The sequence below is a fragment of the Macrobrachium rosenbergii genome, chromosome 42, assembly GCF_040412425.1.
Source record: "Macrobrachium rosenbergii isolate ZJJX-2024 chromosome 42, ASM4041242v1, whole genome shotgun sequence".
Lineage (NCBI taxonomy): Eukaryota > Metazoa > Arthropoda > Malacostraca > Decapoda > Palaemonidae > Macrobrachium > Macrobrachium rosenbergii.
The window spans coordinates 549,470-572,232 of record NC_089782.1 but is presented as its reverse complement, the minus strand read 5'-3'; the positions used below and the strand labels follow the sequence as shown (position 1 = coordinate 572,232).

Sequence of the window (22,763 nt, the reverse complement as noted above, 5' to 3'; positions counted from 1 at the left end):
TGATCACTTGTGTACAAGTTGCCAACTGTATACCAATCCAATCTGTCTACTATGATTGCTGTACATAGAGTTAAGTCGATTGAGGAAAACGTTCCATGTGTTTTAGGAAAATATGTGCTGATTTCGTTATCATTTATACAGAGCATGTTGTATGAATCTATGAATTCTTCTATTTTACTTCCTGCTCTATCTGAGTCTGTACAATTACAGTTCCACACCGGGTTGTAAAATCACCTTTTATTAATGTAGGTTCTTTGGCATTATTAAGTAATTCTTAAAGTTTGTCAATGTCGTAATTTTAATTAGGTTGATTGTATAAATTATAAATTACAGAATTATCATTTTTTATTCTATTCTAATACTTGATACTTGCAGATCAGTAAAGTTTACAGGTACTTTGTCATAACATACTTTGTTATGTACATATATAGCAGCACCTAAATTTCCTTCTTCCTCTCGTGACGTTGATGCTAAGGTACAGTATATTTACCTATTATTGGCACAGTCTTGTTGACGTGTTGTAAACAAAATATCATTGGTTCATTTTCGTTTAGTAGTCACTGTATTTCTCCTAGGTGTAATCTGGTCTGTAGACCATTTATGTTCCACTGTATAATACAACCACTGAAAATATTTTGTTACAGCAGTCGAGCTTTACTCTCTTTTTTTGTATCATCAATTTGGATTTTTTCTAATAATTTACTCATGACATTCATTTGTTTTTCTTTATAAAATACTAAGTGCTCAATGCACATTCAACCTTTTTCATGGGTACTCAAATCTGTGCTTTCTTTTTTTCTATATATGTTTGTTAAACCATCTTTTGTTATGTTTTTGTTGTTACTGCATAATTCAATGAAACAATCATTACATTCACATGTATTATCATGTATATTTCTTTTTTCATTTACTCTTGTACCAATTATTGGAGATGGAGTAATCTCTTCTCCTTTGTCATAATCATTGTTATCTATGGTATGGTTCTCTTTCACTTCTTCAGTGTTTTCGACATTTGCCTTCATAGGTTTTACTATTATTTTAAGAGATAAAGGTATATTCTTAGCTTGTTTTTGTTTTTGTTCCTTTATCATCTCCTTTGTCTTTGGTTTAACTTATGTTTCTCTAATAATAGTTGGTTTCTTCGTTTTGGGTGGTGTTCTCTCCAAAGGCCTTTTTTTTTATCTTGAATTTCCAGTCCATCACGACCCTTCTCTGTTACTTCCGTAGCAGCATCCTCCTGTGTTTCTATTTGTATTAATATTTCAAATGAATTGGATAAAATATTATCCATCTCATTTGTACCTGTCTCTTTATTCTTTACCATTTAGTTTTTATTTCTAAATTATTAATTTCTTCTTGAGATTTACTTTTCTTTGCTCTGTTACTTCTATCTGTTTGCATTTTTGTTTCATTATTTGCTCGTTATTGAAGAATATGTATGTTTCTTAGACGGATCTTGAATTCCTCTCACTTTTAATTCCAACTTAGCCTCTTTTATAGACATGCCTGTTCATTCTTGTAGTATTTTCAATTCCGTATTGTATATACAATACATGCAGTCTTTGGATCTTGCATGATGATTCTGCCCACAATTTACACACTTAGGTTCACAGCACTTCCACTGTGTGGTATGTTCAGTAGATCCACAATAAGCACATACCGGTTCATTATGACAATTTTTCCTTGTGTGTCCATACTTACTGCAATTTTGACATTGCAGTGGCTTTGGGACATAGGGTCTTAACTCTCTATTTTGGCCTAAAATTTTTATTTTTTTAGGTAGATCTTCACCCTCAAATTTTATTCTTGCTATTTTTAATATTTGTTTATTGCTGTTTTTACTTGGTACAACATATACCTCACAATCTTGGACCTTTGGGTATCTTTTTTTTGAGAGAGTCTAATAGCATTTTCTTATCTAATGTTTCACTGTTGTTTTCAGGAAGTACAATGGTATCCTGAATGCTGTTAATAGTATCGTGTTTTTTCCCTTTAATGTTAATACTGTTCATATTTTTCAAAGACAAACAGTCTCCAGACTGACTTTTTGTTGTGGCTTCTATAAGCCAAGTTTTCTCCTTTAATTGTCTGAACAACAGATCTGTTGTTGGATGTCTATTTAATAAATAACTTTCTCATTTTAAAGCCGAAATATTTTGCTCATCTTCCATGGTTAGGAACCTTGACCAACTTCCACTCCCAAAGAGGGAGTCGAAGTGAGTCAAGGTTGGGTCATGTCGGTATTTACTCTTTTTGTTTTATAAGGTATTAAGGTTTTAATACCACTCCAATCTTTTATCATTTGGATTATCCAGAAAATTGTCCATTTCCATGCTAGAAGATTTGCTCTGTAATGGAACTGCGGTCGTCATCTGTGCCGGAACAATGCCATCACAGGGCCCAGGGGTACTTGAATCTTTAAAATTACTCAGCATAAAGATTTGTACTTGAATCTTTAAAATTACTCAGCATAAAGATTTAAGTATAAAAAAAAATTAGATAAACCTGAAAACCTTAAAAAGATATCATCAGCCTTTCATGGAGTTTATTCTTCCACCAATGGCACAAGTGAGAACCGACTCCCAAATGTCCTCCCCCTACCCTACCCCAAAGAGGATAGCACAACATGATTACAGTGGCCCAAGTGTAAGCCAAACCTGCTTGCTAGGACTGTGATTATTTCAAAAATACAATCGTCCCCATCTTAATCATGTTATGGGCAAACCAGATAGAATGCTGAGAGTCCTATCCCCAGAACCAGACCCACATGGAATCCGTGGTCCAGCCCTAAACAATAGTCCGCCTGATATCTTTCAGGTCCGAACGTTATCGGGCAGTGGATGGTCCTACCACAGTTCCCACTATTTAGCTTAGGATATAAACCCAATTCCAGTTGTGATATCTTTTCTTATTTATCAGGTCCAATAAATTTTAGCAAAAGCAGAAAATTCCACAAAAATTAATTCAAAGAAATATAGAATGGTATATGGGACTCTTGGACTCAAACCCATGAACAGATCCCTGGGGTTCAAGAGCCCCCACCACATCAAGGTGGTCCCAAGTCGAGGGGGTGCAGCAGATTTAATAAGCTCTTCCCTATTGTGTGTGGCTTTTTTTTTCTGAGCAATTGGATATGCAGCCTCAAACGATACCATTTGAGCTTTGAAAGGTGCTGCAACATTTTTTATCACTTGCTTTTGTCCTTGTAACTCCATTTTTCTGCGTTGAAAAAAATCTATTGGTTTATTTGTAAATGATTGGTGTTTGCATTGCAGGTGTCTTTTCATTAGCCAACACTTAAAAACATGTAACACATTGAGGATGATGAACGTCATTAACAACCTGGCATACAAAGCCATACTGAATAAAATCTCCTTAGTAATTTTGCCGTTTTAGCTGTGATTGACCATTGCTGCTTGTTTCAACAACACTCCTTTTCATATTTGACCGACATGGCGCTGTAACTACACTATTACCCACTTCTTCGGTCTTTTGATTTACATATGAAGTTTCTTTTACATCCACTTTTCGAATTACCCAGCAATCCATTTTGCAAATACAAAATACAAACACAGGAAACATCACAGTCAACATAGGTAAACTAGTACTATCACTATTGGTAACTCAATTTGAAAGATTATATCAAAGACAAAAGTTGCGATCCAAATATTTAGTATTAAAAAATACTTTTGAGTGAAGAAATTACATTAATTACAAATAGCATCTACTTAATTTATAAATACATATCGTGCATTTAAACTGATTTTAAGAGAATATATAAGCATACCATACATTTGTTTTGCATTATAGAGTAAAATATAGAAAAAGGTGACAAAATCAAACCTGTATGCTTTGTACTGTATGTGTACAATCAGCAGAGTGGTGGAAGGCTGAGAAACAGAGGATACCATGAATATGTTTTCGATATGAGACCTAGTGTTGTCATAACGAATAATGACATTGTATCAGGTACTTCAGTGTTCAGTATTGGTTACTTTTTTTTACAGTAAGAAAGTAAGGAACTTCCTTAAACAAGTTCAGTATAGACCTTTACATTTTGCAGTATATACTAATGATCACCAATGGAGAAAATTTCTTCAATATTTGAGTATGTGATATTTGGTATCATAATCTTTCAAGAACCTCTACATGGAAGGATTAACATTTTTTCCCCAAGTCAACATAGATTTTTGACAAAATCAAATACAAAACGTACTAAAGTAATCAAATTTATTTTTAGATAAATTTAGGTAGTTTGCATTTTGGTTAGATTTATATATGAGAGTGAGCAGTTTATAGAAGTTTTTTATACTTAGGTGATGTATCTGTTATTTTTATGTTTACTCAAATGACTTGTAAAAAAAAAAAAAAAAAGAGTGAAATTGATACAGGAGATACTATATGTACAATCGCCTGGTCTTCTTGCCCCAAAAAATCTTCTGCGACCACGTAGTTTGGGAACCCTTGGTTTAACTGATGTAAACAACTCAGTTCAGCCCTTCTCCCTCTCTCTCTCACTTTAGCCAAAGGGTACTCATAGAGTGAGAGATGGATAGTAGATAGAAAGGGCGATATTAGCTGGAAAGGTTAGAAGTAGCAAATCACATAGCAGAGTAAGTTACCTCAATGCTGATTGGCTCATAGCACGACATGCTATTAGCTGGAATGGTTGGACGAGCCAATCACAGAGCAGGGTACCAGCTTTGCTAGTTGCTGACTGGTTTGTAGCTCCGATGCTTTGCAAGGGAATTTCCCCTCCTTTTCTATGGTTGATTTTACTTTAATGTTTACTGAAATTATACATTCTTATAACCTATAGTCTCCTTGCACTAACCTGGCAGAGAAGCCCCGCCCACCATTGTAACTGCATAGCTTGCAGGATTCGTCAGTATTGTATCTATTTTGAATTTAATCATTAACAAGCATACAAAATATAGCATATCATTACAAAAATCTTGATGTAATATATAAATTTCTATTCTTTCTGCATAGTTGTTGTCACTGAAATACTTGTCATTGTATAGAAACACACGAAGCAAAAAAAAACGAGTGCAACTGTATGCAACGAAAGGGGAGGCGTGCTGGTTAATGGACCAGCCATTCTTTTGGCGACGACACAAATAATTATTTTTACTGATTAACTAATCTTTAATTTGTATTTGAATTTATGTTTGGATTTAATTGTAAGAGCAATACTCTTTGGTTTAAGGTGATCTAAAATTAATCTGCTATAGGACTACGTAAATTTTATGCTATTTTCTAGCTAATTGAAGGGGAAATATAAAAGCTATAGAGTTTTTAATGTATTTATTGAGTAATAATAATTCTGAATCGGGAAATATATGTCGAAAAATCATATGTATGTATCTTTCCTATAAGCCAAGAAACATGTATTAAAATGACATAACGTTAAAGTTATAATTTAAAAGTGAATGTTAGCACACGAAGGCAATTAACCACATATAGGCCTACAGCCTACAGCTTCATTTACAATACGACTGCAAATAGTCGCATAAAACAAAGGGTAAATAAAGAAGAGATATAATTTTTTGGTTTATCCAATTATTGGAACTAGACCCCATACGAGGCTACCAATCGGCTCCGCCAGATTCAACCACTTAACCAATGAATTTTGGTAAATAGCCTAACCGATCTGTGAACTGCAACTATCTCCAAGTATTCTAAACTCTAGCGATGATAATTTTTTTGAGTTTGACTACATATGGAATAAGCACTCTAGTAACTCTAGTTCAGCTCTGTGATAAAATCCTAAACTGGTACTCAATATTGCCATTGGATAAACAAAACAAAACATAAGATAAAAATAAAATACAAAAAATAAATAAAACAAAACGGATGGAAGAAAATGCCTTGTTTTAGACCAGTTTTTTTTTTCACTATTTGTTAGGAGATATCTAACACTTTTCTGAAAGTTTACCCATCTTTGTTGAACTGGATCAAACCTTCCATTCCTAACCAACCATCTACGGACACGTGTGGCCCTTAACAACTGGATTGGAACTGGAGAGCTGGGGAATATTATTAATAGACCTACTATGGGTAATGCTTACCTGATCTTCCTCCTCCGATCGCTCATTACGAATATAAATATAAAAAGACACCTTTACTTTGTGTTAGATTATGCAGGAAATTAAATAGGTAAATATATGAAGCTATGTAAGTACTATGTAAGTACTTACCTTCAAATGGGATGAAAAATATCAAAAATTTGACGTCAATGAAATCAGCTGATGAGGTGGCAAGTGTAAGATTCCATATCCTGCCAAAACAATGGCTGTTCCAATAACCAGCATGCCTCCCCTTTCTTTGCATACAGTTGCACTCATTTTTTTTCTTCGTTTTTTATACAATGACAAGTGTTACAGTGACAGCAACTATGCAGAAAGAATAGAAATTTATATATTACATCAAGATTTTGTAATGATATGCTATATTTTGTATGCTTGTTATTGATTAAATTCGAAACAGATACAATACTGAAGAACCCTGCAATCCATGCAGTTACAGAGGTGGGCGGGGCTTCTCCGCCAGGTTAGTGCGAGGAGGCTATAGTTATGTAAATTAATCTTTATTTGCCTTTGTGTACATACTGTCAATAGTGTATTAATATTTTTATTGTGCAAATGTATTTTTGTTCTTTCTCTCTCTCTCTCTCTCTCTCTCTCTCTCTCTCTCTCAGGGATAACTTTATTAGTTTTCACACACAGCTGTGAGCCACATACTTTTAAGGGTAATGTTGTAAGATGACTGAAATGATATTACAGTGCTTTAGGATAATAGTTTAAGGTATATTTTTGTTTGAACTGTCAAAATGAGCAGTTATATGCATTTTAGTTTAAGGTATACTGTACTCAGTTCACCTCTCTCTCTCTCCATGATGACAGCTATTGGCTGGAAGGGTTGGATAAAGCCAATCACACAGCAGGGTACCAACTTTCCTTGATGCTGATTGGCTTGAAATAGGCAGTTACATATACGCATTTTTAGAGGGGGCGTCCAATATATCGCAGATTTTCAGTGTTCATGGGTGGTTGTGACCCCTAATCCCTGCGAATACAGGGGGTTGACTGTATTTCAATTCTATGGTTTTAAGATATTAAAAAGAAGGTTGGCAATAGTTAAGATTTGTAGGCTATCATGCATCCAAATTGGACTACTAGTGCAGCAGATAATTGCATATTTCATAAGAATCGTTCAGATAGTGAAACAAGCATGAAATTTTGCACAAGTGCTCTTTAAAGTTCCCTCTATCAGAAAAGGGCGCACACGCAAAAATTTAATATATGGCCAAATTCCAAGATGGCGGCCAGTATCGACAGATTTTGGCTAATTTTTCACTAGAATGGCATGTATTTGCTTCTAGCAATATGGTAAAGCTCTTCCATACTATTTCTTGTGAATATTATGTTTCTGTAGCTTCCCAGTACAGTTTACCTTTTAAATATGGGGGCTATATGGCTGCCAAGAAAAGGTAGAAACAATAATTATAATGAGAAATAATGCCTGCTCAACAATTATCGTTTTAAGCATGGATCTTGGTTTCTGTGGTTTTAGATCCTAATGAGGCCATCTCTTTCGAATAACTCATCAATTTTGAAGGAAAATTAATAAATGTAAAGAGTGTATGTCTGCACACAACCAGGGCACACTGGTGACATCACTGCTGTGTAACTCAGCATGGGGTTCAGTGCCAGCTAATCCAGCTTTACTAATCCTGTAGTCTTAGACTAGTAGTTGTAGTATAGTTTAGTTTAGTGTCCCAAATGCTTTCTAACAGCCCCAGACCAGCTATAGTTAGATAGCCGCACCTGAATAGACAGGATGTGCCAGCGGGAGAGCCGAGCCAAGGGTATGGGGCTGTACATGATGGTTCATGTACTTACCCAGATGGTGTACAGATCACACGGGACTTAAATGGCACTGATGAATGATCGGGCTAGGTGTAGGGAGACCGAACCTAGTTGAATCCCATACAGGAATGTGTGCTTTGTTTAAGGTGGTAAAAGGATAACCTCGCCTTAATCAAAAGTGAAATCATGGCAGAATGTGATGCCAATCCAATATTGAGCAGTAGAAAAACAAACTGGAGTTTGTGTTGTCTTTGTCAGAAGGACAAAAGAGGTGAGCACTTGACATCACCTCCAAGTCATCATGTCCTAGACCATGATGGGTACACAATGCTGGCAAGGAACATTCCCATGTTCAGTGAAATTAATGAAATGCCACTGATAATGGATCCAGCAAGGCTGGATGAAGGTGATGGCATAGAGGCCACACTCAGGAAAAAATGCAGCAAAATACCATGTGAACTGTCGCTTGTTGTTTAACAACACTAAACTGGACCTGCAAGAAAGCGACAATCCAATGACCAGACCAGCAACACTGAGACTAGTCGTGCAAAACTGCGCCCGAACCAGTCATGACAATGAAGTTTGCATTTTCTGTGAGAAAGTGGCACCTGCATCTGATCTCAGACAGGCTAGTACTAAAGGCCTTGACTTGAAATTGCGTGAATGTGCAGAGATACTTAGTGATGGCAAGCCTTTGCTAAGTTGACTGGTGGGGATGTCATTGCACAGGAGTTTAAGTATCACCATGCCTGTCTTTGTGCCCTCTACAACAGAAAAAGGTCCTACCTGAGGAGCCTTGAGAAAGACCAAGGTAGCACTGAGTCAGAATCAGATGTGTATCCACTAGTTCTGTCAGAACTGATGACATACATTGTTGAAAACAACCTTTGTTCAGATGATCCAGTCACATTTCGGCTGGCAGATATTTGCCACCTCTACCAACAACGCCTGGAACAATTAGGTGTAGAGTCACCAGTGTAAATTCCACGAGACTCAAAGACAAACTTCTGGCAGAAATTCCAGAACTTGAGGCTCATAAATCTGGCAGAGATGTATTACTTGCATTTCAAAAGGATGTGGGAAAAGCACTTGCTCAATCATCTGATCTTTCAGAGGCAGTTATCATTGCTAAAGCAGCAAATATTCTCAGAAAGTCTATACTTGATCATCAGTCACGGTTTGATGGCACATTTTCTGAGGCTTGTGTACGAAATTCTGTGCCTCCTCTCCTGCTCCAGTTTGTAGGGATGGTTGAGCATGGGGCTGACATCAAGTCACAGTTACGATTTGGAGCATCAAAGTCAGACCAGGCCATTGCACAGCTCATGCATTGCCCACCCCAGCTCAGCAGAACTTCTACAGACACACCTTGACAGAGGCCGCACTAAATTTCAGAAGTTTTCAGACTCTTTGGCAAACAATGCAGTCTCCTTCTATGAGCCGATAAAGAAGAACAGAACTGACTTCTTCAGGCAAGAAGCTGCTCCTGTAGAACAGTCAAAGCAGAAACTTCTGAAGGAGGATTGCCAGCTTTCCTCAAAGCTATTTATATCCTGTCAGAGCCGTGAATGTGATCTGCAGGAATTCTTCCAGCACGAATCAAACATTCCCAGCTTCCCTTAGTGAGGGTGGTAGGCTGTACACATGTCAGAAGTCTCAGCTGACCTCGGTCCTGGAGAGTCATGTTACACTAGAAGACAAAGAACCAAAGACTGATGTCCTCATTGTAGATGGATCAGCTTTGGTCCATGCCTTGCCACCAAAGAAAGGAAAGACCTTTGAGGGCTATGCACTTTGCGACTTCTTGCCTGTGATACAATCCTATAGCAGCAAGTACACATCATCACATCTTGTATTTGATGTATACAATACATCCAGCCTCAAAGCTGAGACCAGGCTCCAACGTGGTCAAGGAGGAAGGCGCAAGGTGACAGACAAGAACACAATTCCATCCAACTGGCGCAATTTCCTAAGACACGATGCCAACAAGACAGAGTTGTTCCAGTTCCTGGCAGACAAAGTTGCCCAGATGTCTGCCACAAATGTTGTCATTGCCACGAAAGGGTCTGCTGTCCTCAGCACTCATGAGGCTAGTCTTCAGGGACTGGAAAAGTGCTCTCATGAGGAAGCTGACACCCGCATCTTTCTCCATGCCAAATATGCCACAGAACATGGAGCCAAGACCATCACGGTTAAAGCAAATGACACAGATGTTCTTGTCGTTGCAGTCAGTGCTTTCTCCACTCTCCACAATCTAGGGCTAGAGAAGCTATGGGTGGCATTTGGCCAAGGCCAGAGCCTGCGCTGGATTGCTGTGCATGACCTGTGCAACTCTCTGGGCCAGGAGAAGGTGAATGGCATGCTCTTCTTCCATGCGTTCACAGGCTGTGATACAGTGTCAGCCTTCGGAGCAAGGGCAAGAAGACCGCCTGGCAGACATGGAACATCTTTCCAGAGGCCTCCACTGTGTTCTCCAAACTGAGTCACTACCCTCTCAGAGTGGAAGAGAGTGACCTGAAGGTCCTGGAGAGGTTTGTCATACTTATGTATGAAAGATCCAGCACTGCTGGCACTGTGGATGAGGCTAGACTTGATATGTTTGCCAGAAAACAAAGGGCATATGAGGCCATTCCACCAACCAGGGAGCTCTCCTCCAACACACCAAGCGTGCTGCGCACCAGGCTGGTTGTGTGTGGGGGCAGGCCACCCAGTGTCAGCCACAGCCAGAGAACCCTGCTGAGTGGGGATGGCAAAAGTCTGGTGAAGCATGGCAAGTCCTCTGGACAACCAACTGCGCCCTTAGCCAAGAGTTGCCAACAGCTTACCAAATGTGGATGCAAAGCAGGCTGTCGGGAAAGGTGCAAGTGCTACAAGCTGGGTCTTCCCTGCACAGCTCTGTGCACTTGCAAATGTGAAGTCTAGATAAATATTGCCCCTCTCTTCAGTAGATAATCTAGCTTGAGCATCCAACGTGTCATGCTATGCCTACCTTCTTATCCTCGAATTTTTCAAAGGTGTAGGTTGAGAGACCTATACATAGATTGGTTGCATTTAGTCCGTATTTTCTTCTTTTCTTTTTATGGTTACAGTCTTAGACACAATGTTGTATGTGACCATACCATTACTATTTCAGTTGAAAATAGCATATTAGTTAAACTGTCTGATCACATGAATATACCATTAAATAAAAACAGTTGGTCTCTATGTTCTAGCGCTGTGGATAGAAAAAAACTTTTATGGCAACCATTTTGTACGCCATCTTGGTTACAATTCATTTAGTAAGGGTTTTCAATAAAATGTGTGGTATGGAACATTTTTATAACCTAAAAGTCGAGGTTAAAAAAAAAAAAAAAACTGGCATATTCCATCCAATAGATGCTCCCAAACCAGTGAATCTCAACATAAATGGCGGCCATTTTGAAAAATAGCCGCCATCTTGATTTTCAGGGTACAGCACCCTTTTCTAAGAGAGCGTAGTCTTAGGAATGTTTGTGCCAAATTTCATGCTTGTTTCACTATCTGAACGATTTTTACAGCAATCTGCTGCACTATACTCAGCATTCTGCATTGCATCCACCAGTCAAGCAGACTGTATTTTAGTTTAAGTAAGGAAATTATAATATACAGTATATAACAATTTTGATTGTCAAATCTTATTTGCTAAAAGCAAGACGACAAAAGACTAGATGTAAGACTTTCAGCCAGACCTGAATAATTGTCTACACAATCTACTGATCTCTTGCACCTTCTGATATCTCACATAATTATTAATTTCCTCATCAGGCACTCCTTACATTCTTCACAACAAGACGAAAATCACACTCATTACCCTTACAGGTAACTAACAGTGTGTGACCATCATGCCCAACCAGATGCATTCTGTTTACACAGCACTCATTCCCACAGAACCTAACATTTCTATTTCTGATTGCAAAATACTGTACAGCAGACAATCTGCCAAACTCTAGTCAAAATTAGTACAACCAATTCCCCCTGAACAACTGAGGATACAGCAGGAAGAATTCTGACATGAACAAACATTCCATCACCACCTGGTGGGAAACAAGTGATTATAGGCAGTCCATCTGGGTCAGCCAAACACAATGAGTTTGCTAATTTTGAATGCCAACTGCATCTAACAGTGCAAAAATGTAAGCTAACTTCAAAAATATTCATCACAAATAATAGATTTTGAAAAGCTAAGATTATGCAATGCTAAAGACTCATTTGTACAATGATCATTCCACCAGACTCTGGTCTGGTGGAATGATCATTGTACAAATCAGATGTGAACTGAAGTACAGTTCAACATACAGGAAATAAATTAGTTTGAGATCTCAGTAGTCCTGGAAATAGGAAGATGAAGGCCAACAGGCAGGACAATAAAATCATGGAAAAACAAGCTTTGATGAAGACCTGGACAAGAAGGGAAACAGAAGGGAGTGAAGAGAACTCATTCCACAACTGACCTCATAATTAGAAAATTTTGCATAATTGTGCTAATTCAGATAGCACGGAAACAGGGAGTGGCTTAAATTACAATTATACAGAAAAATACAGTTTATACTAATGCATTAAAATATTTTACTTCTATAAAAATCTAATATAAAAACACCTGAGCTGTCCCCATTGTAGAAAGAACATGTTTACTATTCTCAGCAGCATTGTAGAGCTTCCGTTTTGAACGTCTGTTCTCTAAGGGGTCTCCTTTGTACTTTCTGAAAAGAAAAGATTACAAATTCAACAATGAAACATCTCTATACAATGAAATTTGTGACAATTACACACATTCTAATCTAACTGATTAATGTGCGCTTTATTTCCCTACAGTCTCCACTCAAAATGCATTCCCATCATAAAGAATACTCAGTTTCCTATTAACCAAAAATGAAAGTTATCCAGGCCATGATCTAGTTAAATTCCTTATGGTTACTGTACACAAGTGTTTATTGTTGTGCCATTTATTATGGTCTCTTTTTCAATTCCTAAACTTACCATTCCTCTTTGAAGGATATGGTTGTTTAGCCCATCACGAAGCACAGTGATGGCCCTGATTCTTCAAACTATTACAATTCTGATTCAAGGTACTATACTTGATTCATGTCTGTGGACTATTAATTTGCTTGACCAAGAAAGTTATCTTAAAATATAACTTAATTTTATCTGAAACATACAGTGCTGATGAAGCTGAAGTACAATTCTTCACTCTCCCCACATGAGGTACCACACAAAGCATGACTTGCGAGCAATACTAAAAGTTCTCTGTATCATCCTTTCAGCCCCAACTAAATCACTTTGCCTTTACTTGTTTTTCTTCATTTTGGTCTCTTCAAGCATGATTGTCCACCTTCTTTTACTTAACACTTCCCAACTTCCATTAAAAACTAACTGCCCTAAAAGTCTAGAACTGTGCACATTGTGTGGTTGTTTATTGTAGAACTGGGCTTGATATTCATGATATAGAGAATAATGAATGTAAGTGTAAATACAGTGCATAAGAATTTGAAGTCTATTGTAAAACCCCAAAAATAGTGAGAGAATGCATTTGGCTCCATCACTTGATACCTAGGCATTATTTGAGAACTATTGTATGTGATGCCTTTTGACAGCTGTAACACCAGCTTTGTTAACACTGTCAGAACCGACTAAAGCAGTCTTCTCAGCCACAAACTTGCCAAATCAACCACACCACCTCTCTCGTACTTGTTCAAATCCACAAATAAATTATGACCATAGTCTATTCCTATATCTGGACCACACCTAGTTACTCCCATTTCAAGCTCTGGTGCCTCACTCAAAATAGGATTCACACACTTGGATGTAGCTTGATCAGTACCGACAATTGTGTCAATGCCATCAGTGGGCAAGCTGTCTCTGCAACTGACAATTTTACTTTTCCAGACTGTTAATCACCAACCTCGGCCAAGCAACAGAGCGCTATAAAATGGCTGACAGTAATACAAAAAAATTTAGGAAAACAGAAAAAAGAAGATTACTAACCTTCGGTGCTCCTTTTAGTCAAGTTACTGCAAGGTGCAATTATACTTAGTGATTACCTACATTTACTCAACAATTAATAACAGTTTACAGATTGATACTAGGGTCACACGTGAATAATAATAAACAAGCTGCAATTATATAAAGATTTGTCAGTGCCATAAAAGGTGAAATTCCGTGTCGCACGTGGATAGTTCAAGACGACGAATGCAAGGGCGCTGAGAGTTCCTTGGTCACTCACGATAAAGGCATCCCTCTGGAAGAGAGAGGTGACGAAGTAACTATCGGATTGGCGAGAAGTGAAGCCCTAATACCATGCAATGGAAGTAGTAAGTATTCACTATGAACGTGCCCACAAGAGGCACAGCCAATCAAAACTCACTTATATTGCATGTTCACAAAATGGAGTTGAACTAGCATGCAAACGATGGGTGGCAGGCTAAGAAAAGGGTCGACTAGGGGAACAAAAGGAGGGTTTACTGATAAATGGAGGAAGAGAGAGGAATACACGTGGTGAATCACCAGAGATTACATGGAGGGGTTCGTTAAAAGTCGAGAAATATATCAGTAGGAGGAAAAACAGGCCACCAAAATACTTGAGTTCATCTTAGGCTTACTGTAGGAGTCCAAAGCAATGATCCATTATAAGGGTATCCTGAACTGAGGCCTGTTGGCGGATTGGCGGACCTGTGGAATGGGCGAGCGAGAACAATGGACATTCGTTCGCTACCAGGGCCAAAACACTTATGAGGACGACCTAGGGCGCATGCGGCCGAGCTTGGGAGGCCCGAGCACCTCAGGGTCCAATATGGCCGATGCTACAAGTAGTTCCTTCCAATCTTTGAAGCAGCTCTCTTGCAGCAACCTGGAACACAAGACATTTGGGCGGCAGAGGAGGAAAGTTACAGGAAGGACAAAATGAGAGAAATATGCTATGTGGGCAGCCATTTGCACTTCGTTTGCATGGGGGCAGCCATTTTATGAGCGATGGATAACCCTGCACAACTCTAAGTGTTTAGGAATCCATCCAGCATAACTTCTTGTTCTGTGCTGATCACTGCCTCCGGTGTCCTGAAGTAAAACTACAGCTGCTCCGGTGTCCTGAAGTAAGACTACTTCTCTCGAATCCCTTCCTTTGAGCAAAGAAACTATTCCTTCAAGCAGAAACTCTCCATAATATTCCTTGGTTACTTTCATACTGTCATCCATGTTCAATGAAAGACTATCAACTAAAGGCAGCAATTTCTTACTACTTTTTACACAATTCTTTGCCAGATGCCCTTTCTCATGACATCAGTAACAAGTTAATATAGAACTACTAGATAGCTCTTTATTCTTACAAAATTTGGAAGTGTGATCAGGTTCCCCAAATGCATAGCAATAACAGTCAATCTAGTCTATATTGCAGCTACTATTACTAGAATATTTATTACAATGGATTCTACCTAATGAAGGATCACCTTTCTTCTGAACTTCAATCAAACCATGAGTTAGGCTGTATTCATCTGCCAACCTAGTCACACCTGCAAAAGACTTAACTTGTCTATCTTCTACATACACTATAGCTTAATCTCAACGGGTATGTTATCCTTAAATTTTCTAGCAATACTAATTTCTAATGATCGTCAAAATCATCAACTTCAGCAGAAGTTAACCAATCCTGAAATAAGTTTTCTAATTTTCTTGCATACTCCACATACGTACAGTTGACCCCCAGTATTCGCGGGGGTTAGGGACCACAACTACCCGCAATACCAAAAAATCTGCGTTAAATTGTTACCCCCCCCTCTAAAAATGCTTATAACTGCCTATGTTTATAGTTCAAACACCAAATACTGTAACCTGTACTGTATGCCTTGTAATAAAATGCTTATAACTGCCTATTTTAATAGTTCAAACACCAAATACACCTTAAAATTCCACCCTAAAACACTATACCATCATTTCAAAGTCATCTTACAGCATTACCCTTCAAAATATATGGCTTACAGCTACATGTGAAAACTAATCAAGTTACCCCTGAGAGAGAGAGAGAGAGAGAGAGAGAGAGAGAGAGAGAGAGAGAGAGAGAGAGAGAGAGAGAAATACGAAGATTAAAAATATCTAATGCACTCATGACAGTACGTACACAATTGTAAAGAAAGATTAATTCACAAAACTAGGTTATAAGAATATACAGGCAGCCCCCAGTTATCGACGGGGGTTCCATTCCGACAGCATGACGAGCAGTCCCCAGTTATCGACAGGGGTTCCATTCCGACAGCGTGACGATAAGTGAAAATTGCCGATAAGCGAAAATCGACGATAAACGAAAATCTGGGCTTTTTCGGTGATTTTCGGCACTTATCGGCGCCTCTGTTAGGTATGTATTGGTGCCAATATGCGATTATCTGCCCCGATAAGCGGAAATCGGCGCCGAAAATTGCTGATTTTCGTCGCTTCACATGCACTGAAAAACTGGATTGCTAATAACTGAGCCCACTGATAACCAGGGACTGCCTACAGTATTAGTAAACATTAAACTAAATCAATCATGAAAAAAAGAGGGGAAACTCCCTCTCAAAGAATATGAGCTACAAGCCAATCAGCAAGTAGCAAACCTGACACCCTGCTATGTTATTGACTACTTCGTACACTTCCAGCCAATAGTGTGTCGTGCTACAAGCCAATCAGCAACCAGGAAAGCTGGTGCCCTGCTTTGTGATTAGCTAACTCCAACCCTTCCATGCAACAGCATGTCATCAAGGAGTCTACGTCAAAGCAAATAAAAAAACTGTAACACATACATATGTACGCATGCATTCATTTGATGGCTTCATGAAATTCTCGGAGTTTTTACTTTCATATTTTCATGTTAATGATACAGTAATTCATATTGAGAGAGAGAGAGAGAGAGAGAGAGAGAGAGAGAGAGAGAGAGAGAGAGAGAGAGAGAGAGAGAGAGAGAGAGAGAGTGTGTGTGTGTGTGTGTGTGTGTGTGTGTGTGTGTGTGTGTGTGTGTGTGGATCATACGGTAATACAGGATACATATATACAGTAAACCCCCGTATTCGTTTCCTCACGATTTACAGACTCACCCATTCGCGGATTTTTCTGTGGAACCCATCTAAAATTTATTTGCGGGAAAACTCACGTATTCGCGGGTTTTTCTGTGGAACATATCTATAAAAATATTCGTGGGGAACCTGCCTATTTGTGGATGCAAATTTTTTGTCTTTTTCGTATAGCAATATTCTGTATTTTCATATTATTTATTGTATAATAACATTAAATAATAATGTAAATTAATAATAATACTACAGTACATGTAATAGTAAAAGAATTAAATAATATTATGTAATACTGTACTACACTGGGTACCTGTAATAATAATAAATAATAAAGTTAAATCATATGGGTAATAACTGGTGATGAATGCTGATTACAGTATACTGTAGATGATGATGATGAATTAGTTGTGCAGGATGATGAATGACGGGAGGCACTATCATGTTAAGGTATTTGAACATGGCAACGAAGGTGGTACGGTAGGGCCGCATGAGTATTTTACCTTGTTCATGCTCAATGCAGGCGACCGCAATTAATGTCATGCTGTAATGGGCTGCTACTTCTCTGTGACTTTTGCCCTCTTTTAGCATAACAATCATGTCTACTTTCTTCTCATCAATCATTAATTGTAGGCTACTTGCCAGAAGCCTTAGAAGAAGCAGAGCATTTAGAGGACATCTTAATGCACGATTTCAAAAAATATTCTTAGTTCATAGTACTGTACACGCAAAACACAAACGAGAGATAGCAATGAAACGAGTTATATTGAGTCATTTGCCGATAATTTGCGGCTACAGTATATGCATGACACTACTGTATTGCGCGTACATATACTAACACTGATATTCCGTGCATACAGTACTATACATTTTATTAAATGTTTTGTTGTAGGATGATTTTTCAATATTATACAAAAAGTGTTTTAGGATGATACGTAGCACTACAGGTAGTACGTACAGCATATCTAAAATACATAAGACAACAGAAATAGCAGGGTACATAAGTTTACGTCCTCAGTGCATAGCATTTTCATATATGTACTAAGTATATACTAATGACTACTGCAAGTACATTTTGTATGATGAAAAAAGATTTACTAATTTTCAAATATTATAGTACTGTAATATATTAATGTAAACACAGCAAAATTTCAATAACATACATTTGTTTTTCTTAAAAGTGCTTCACCCAAGCCACCTCTCCGCAAATATAAAGAACTAGAGATGCTGGACACTATGTACCCAGGACCAAGGATACTCGACACACTATTGCAGTGTTTCTCAACCCTTTTTACCTGAGGGCGCACCTATGAAAAACCAAAACTTTGGGGGTGCATCTTTGATTTTAATATGGAAAAATTAGTCATGAAATTTGAAAATAAGAAAATGATAAAGACGTACCTGAAATAACCATTTATTTTTAAGATATTTTTCATTTAAGTATCTGAATGTGAAACGTGCCTGATGAGATTTCGCAATTTTCTGAATCTTGGCCTTTTATGTTCACAGAGAGACGATGTGGACAACTGCAGTAAAACAGTCAAAGCTTTCCTAGCTATTGAAGGATATTCTTCTTTGATTGAAATCCAGAACTGACCGATGGGCACCTCCTTCTGCTTGATCTTTAAGCCACAATCAGTAGATATGGTAACCAGCTCCTTCCCTTCTGCTAACGAAAAGCCAGCGTTATCAGTTGAAATGTCAAAGAAAGGTTTATAATCCAGTCGTATTGCTCGGTTCAGATTACCTTCCAGAATTGCTAAATGATCCCCTGTTAAAGGAATTAAATTGTCTGAATGGCCTTCTTGAAGTAAAGGAATCATTTCCAACAGCCTAATCTAGCTTTTTTTTTTCCAAACTGCTGGTTATTTCTGGAATGCTTGAATTTTGTCGGTAGATGAGATAAGGTTTTCATTTCCACTTTGCATGGACACGTGCTCACTATTCAGGTGTTGAAACATTTCGGTCAGATATTGTCAGAATGCGCCTCTGAGCACTATCATTTGATGATAGAATTTTACTTATCTGTTTCTCTACATTGTCTCCTGAAATAGTCTTCACCATCTTCTTACAAGCGTTCGGGCAAAATAATAGATTCAGCGAGAGTATGTGACTTCATTTTTACGGCTGTCATTTCCAATGTTTCCTAAGAAGCAATTTGAGCTTTCTCAGACACCGTTGCTCTCCTTCTGAAAGCGTTGATCAAGTCATCTTTTGAAATAACTTAGGTACATCTTTTCCTTGAAGATTGCAATGTGATGCTTGAAAATGCTTGCTTCATTTACTAAGAAGCATCGTCTCGTTTGACATTTTGCTTCCACAAACCAAACACAATGGCCGAGGCTGATTGTCATCTCCAGCCCACGTGAAGGAAGCCATAACTTGAACAACTTCTTTCGTGTTTGCGAATGAGTCTGCTCTTATTTTTCTTGGCTGGGTGCTTCATGTCACTCGAAATAGTTTCATTATTAGAACCAAGTTCTTCACTGGCGCGTTTCTTATTTAAAAATCTATTCATTGTATGGTAGTTTATTTTTTTAGATATGTAAAAAAACAATTATAATTCACCGAGTGTCTTGAGCGAGAACTTTGAAAAGTAATTTAGCAGCACATGGGTACCTCCTCAGACTGACCACAATCGCAGAAGACTTTGCATTTATAGGACAAAGAGGTCATTGTCCCCAATTATGAACCCCCTTTGAACTGTCATTCACCACATGGTGAAGTTATTAACCTGGATTATGTATCACCAACCTGGACTACTGTATTTTGGTTTAGTCCTACTTAATTCTATCATCTATTACCAACTGACCTCAGGGAAAATTTGATACCAACTTTATCCTTTTCATAATCCCCAAAGAAAGGAGAAGGGAAAGTGATTATCCATTGCTTCTTGATGATAAAGCCATTAAGGAATTTAATTTCCAGTTCAAAATGTCAAGTGGCGAAGACTTGATTCAGACACAGAAACCACATACTTGATGTCTCTAAAATATAGGAAAATCAAGGTTTTAAAATATAAACATATTACATAAATTAAATCTTTTGTTATCTTGGGGCGCACCTGGCTACCTTCCACGGCGCACCGGTTGAGCAACACTGCACTATTGGCTGTCATCTGCAAAGTAGCCAATCTAGAAGCGCCATTCATTTTCCTTGGCGCTCATTGGCTGTTCACTTGGCGCTGATTGGCTGAACATTCACGATCAACTCGGAACATGGAATTCTAGGAGACTGCATCCACAGCGTCCTTCTCAGTTCATGCGTAGTTCGCAGCATCTTCTTACCGTGTGAAATCGCGCATCTTTGTGTTTGGTTTCTTAATCTTTGTGCATCAGCGGTATTCGGCCCTAAAATGCCTCCTGAAAAACACCCTGCTCCTTCTAAGACTTCTGGCAAAGAGTCTAAAAGAAAGAAGACTTATGAAACTCGAGGAGAAGGTGAAAGTTCTTGACATTTTAAAGGAGGGCAAAAGTTTTGCCACAGTTGGCCGCCATATTAATGTTAATGAGAGCACAAGTGAGATATATAAAGAAGAGGAGGAGATACAAAAGTCTGTTAGTATGAGCTACTTCGGTAGTGCAAAGACAGTTGCAACAGTGCGGGATAAAAACAATCATGAAGATGGAATCTGCTCTGGCATTCTGGATAAAGGACTGCCGGAAGAAGAACATGCCCTGCGACTCCAACATCATTTGCAAGAAAGCATGACAACTCTATCAGCAGTTATCAACTGCTATGGAAGGTGATGACGTAGTACAGGCAGAGGAAGGCATTGAAGAAGGTGAATTAGAACTCTTAGGCTTCGATGAACCAGCGCCTACAGAAGCAGAAGAAGAGGGGGAAAGAGCCCCAACCAGGACCATCATCAGCGCCTCAAGGTTTCCAGTCCAGCAAGGGGTGGTTCCACCGATTTCAAAAGTGGTTCAACCTAAAGTCTGTTACTTTGCATGGGGAATCAGCTTCTACGGACATTGAAGCAGCCACGAAATATCTGGAGACCTTCAAGAAAATCATAGTGAAGGGCTACCATCCAGAACATGTGTTCAATATGGATGAGATTGACCTGTTCTGGAAGAAGATGCCTTCCCGGACATGCCTCACGAAGGATAAAGCTAAAGCTCCGGGTTCAAGGCCCAGAAGGATAGGGTTACCCTCATCATGTGTGGGAATGCAGCTGGTTTCATGCTTAAACCAGGCCTCATTTACAAGGCTGCAAACCCCAGGGCCCTTAAGAATAAGAACAAGGCGTTGCTTCCTGTGTTCTGGATGCATAACCCTAAGGCCTGGATCACCAAAGTCCTTACAGAGAACTGGTTTCATCAGAGCTTCATCCCTCAGGTTAGGCAATACCTGAATGACTTGGCCATGGAGTTCAAGGTGTGTTGCTGATTATGGATAATGCTGGTGGCTACCCTCTCAATCTTTATTACAAGGGAGTACAGCTTGAGTTCCTCCCTCCCAATACCACCTCTCTCCTCCTGCCTATGGACCAGGGCATGATCCGTGCCTTCAAGGCACTCTATACTGGGAACTCCCTCCAGCACCTTGTGAATGCAATGGACAATGACAGTGTGTTTACGCTAAAAGACTTTTGACGTAAATTCACGATTGCCACATATCTGACCATCATCAACCGATCACTTAATGACATGAAGAAGGAGACCCTGAACGACATGCTGGAACAAGTTGTGGCCGGAGTGTGTTCATGATTACAGGGCTTCTCTCCTGAAGAAATTCGACATTTGGCCATTAATAAGGCTGTCCAGTTGGCAAGAATTCTACGTGGAGAAGGCTTAGAGGACATCACCGAGGATGAAATCGGCACCCTCATTGATATCCACTCTAACCCCCTGACATACCAGGATTTGGAAGAGCTGACAAAGTCTGCCAGTGAGGAAGAAGATATGCCAGTTTCAGGGTAGAAGCAGGAGGAAGAGGAGGGTGGCCTAACTTTGGAACGTCTGTCCCACGTTAACAGAATGATCAAGGATATACAGAAGTATGTTTCAACATGGGATCCTTATATGGAACGCTCCTTAAAGTTTTCAAACATCCTTGATTTAGCATTGGAGCCCTATAATCAAGCCCTCACCACCATGAAAAAGGAGCGACAGCAGCTGCCTATCACCATGTTCATCAAACGGACGAAGAAGGCCTCTCCAAAGCCTCCCAAATCACCCGAAGTAGTGCCTCTTGAATCACTTGAATAAGTGCCTCTCGAATCGCCTGAATAAGTGCTTCCCCAATTGCCTGAAGTAGTGCCTCCCAAATCAACTGAAGAAGTGCCTCCCAAAGCACCTCCTGAAGATGAAGAGGCACCCTCAGATGAGTTGTAACTCCTCTGCTTTGCTGTGCAGTCATATCTTCATCATCATTCATTGGACTGCACAGCTAATTCACCATCATCTTTAATCAACATTCATCACTGGTGAGTACCTGTATGATTCACGTATGTAGTAATCTTAATATGTACGTAATATTAAATTTTTTAAAATGCGCATACTTTTTTTTCATTTTTTCTCTCTCTCTCTTTGTGAATTATGTATAAATACCAATGCTTCCCCTCTAAAAGAAAACAGGATGGCTTGTAACTGTACGAGAGAAAATATGCATGGCTGAATACGAAGGGGGGACTGGATTATTTTCACCTACAGCTGCAACCCATACAGTACGTACATATATTTGTAACGATAAAATGTTTAAGATGGCTTGGAAATTATATTAATAATATAATTTCAAAGATTAACACTGTAACAAGGTAATAGTTTAATGTATATTTGATGTAGGCTGGTATTTTTAGGTATACTTTGGTGTTTGACCTTTCATGGTAGACAGATATAAGCAT

General features: G+C 38.8%; 1 protein-coding gene across 4 annotated transcripts in view; it reads right to left on the bottom strand.

Annotated features, from left to right (window-relative positions):
- The window catches only part of LOC136827873 (heat shock 70 kDa protein 14-like), a 609,863-nt gene that overhangs the window by 213,350 nt on the left and 373,750 nt on the right, over nucleotides 1-22,763 (bottom strand). For all 4 annotated transcript variants that reach the window (XM_067085330.1, XM_067085332.1, XM_067085329.1 and 1 more), the window contains exon 6: nucleotides 12,487-12,589. In XM_067085330.1, the coding sequence (XP_066941431.1) occupies nucleotides 12,487-12,589 (103 nt within the window). The remainder of the gene's footprint in view (nucleotides 1-12,486; nucleotides 12,590-22,763) is intronic.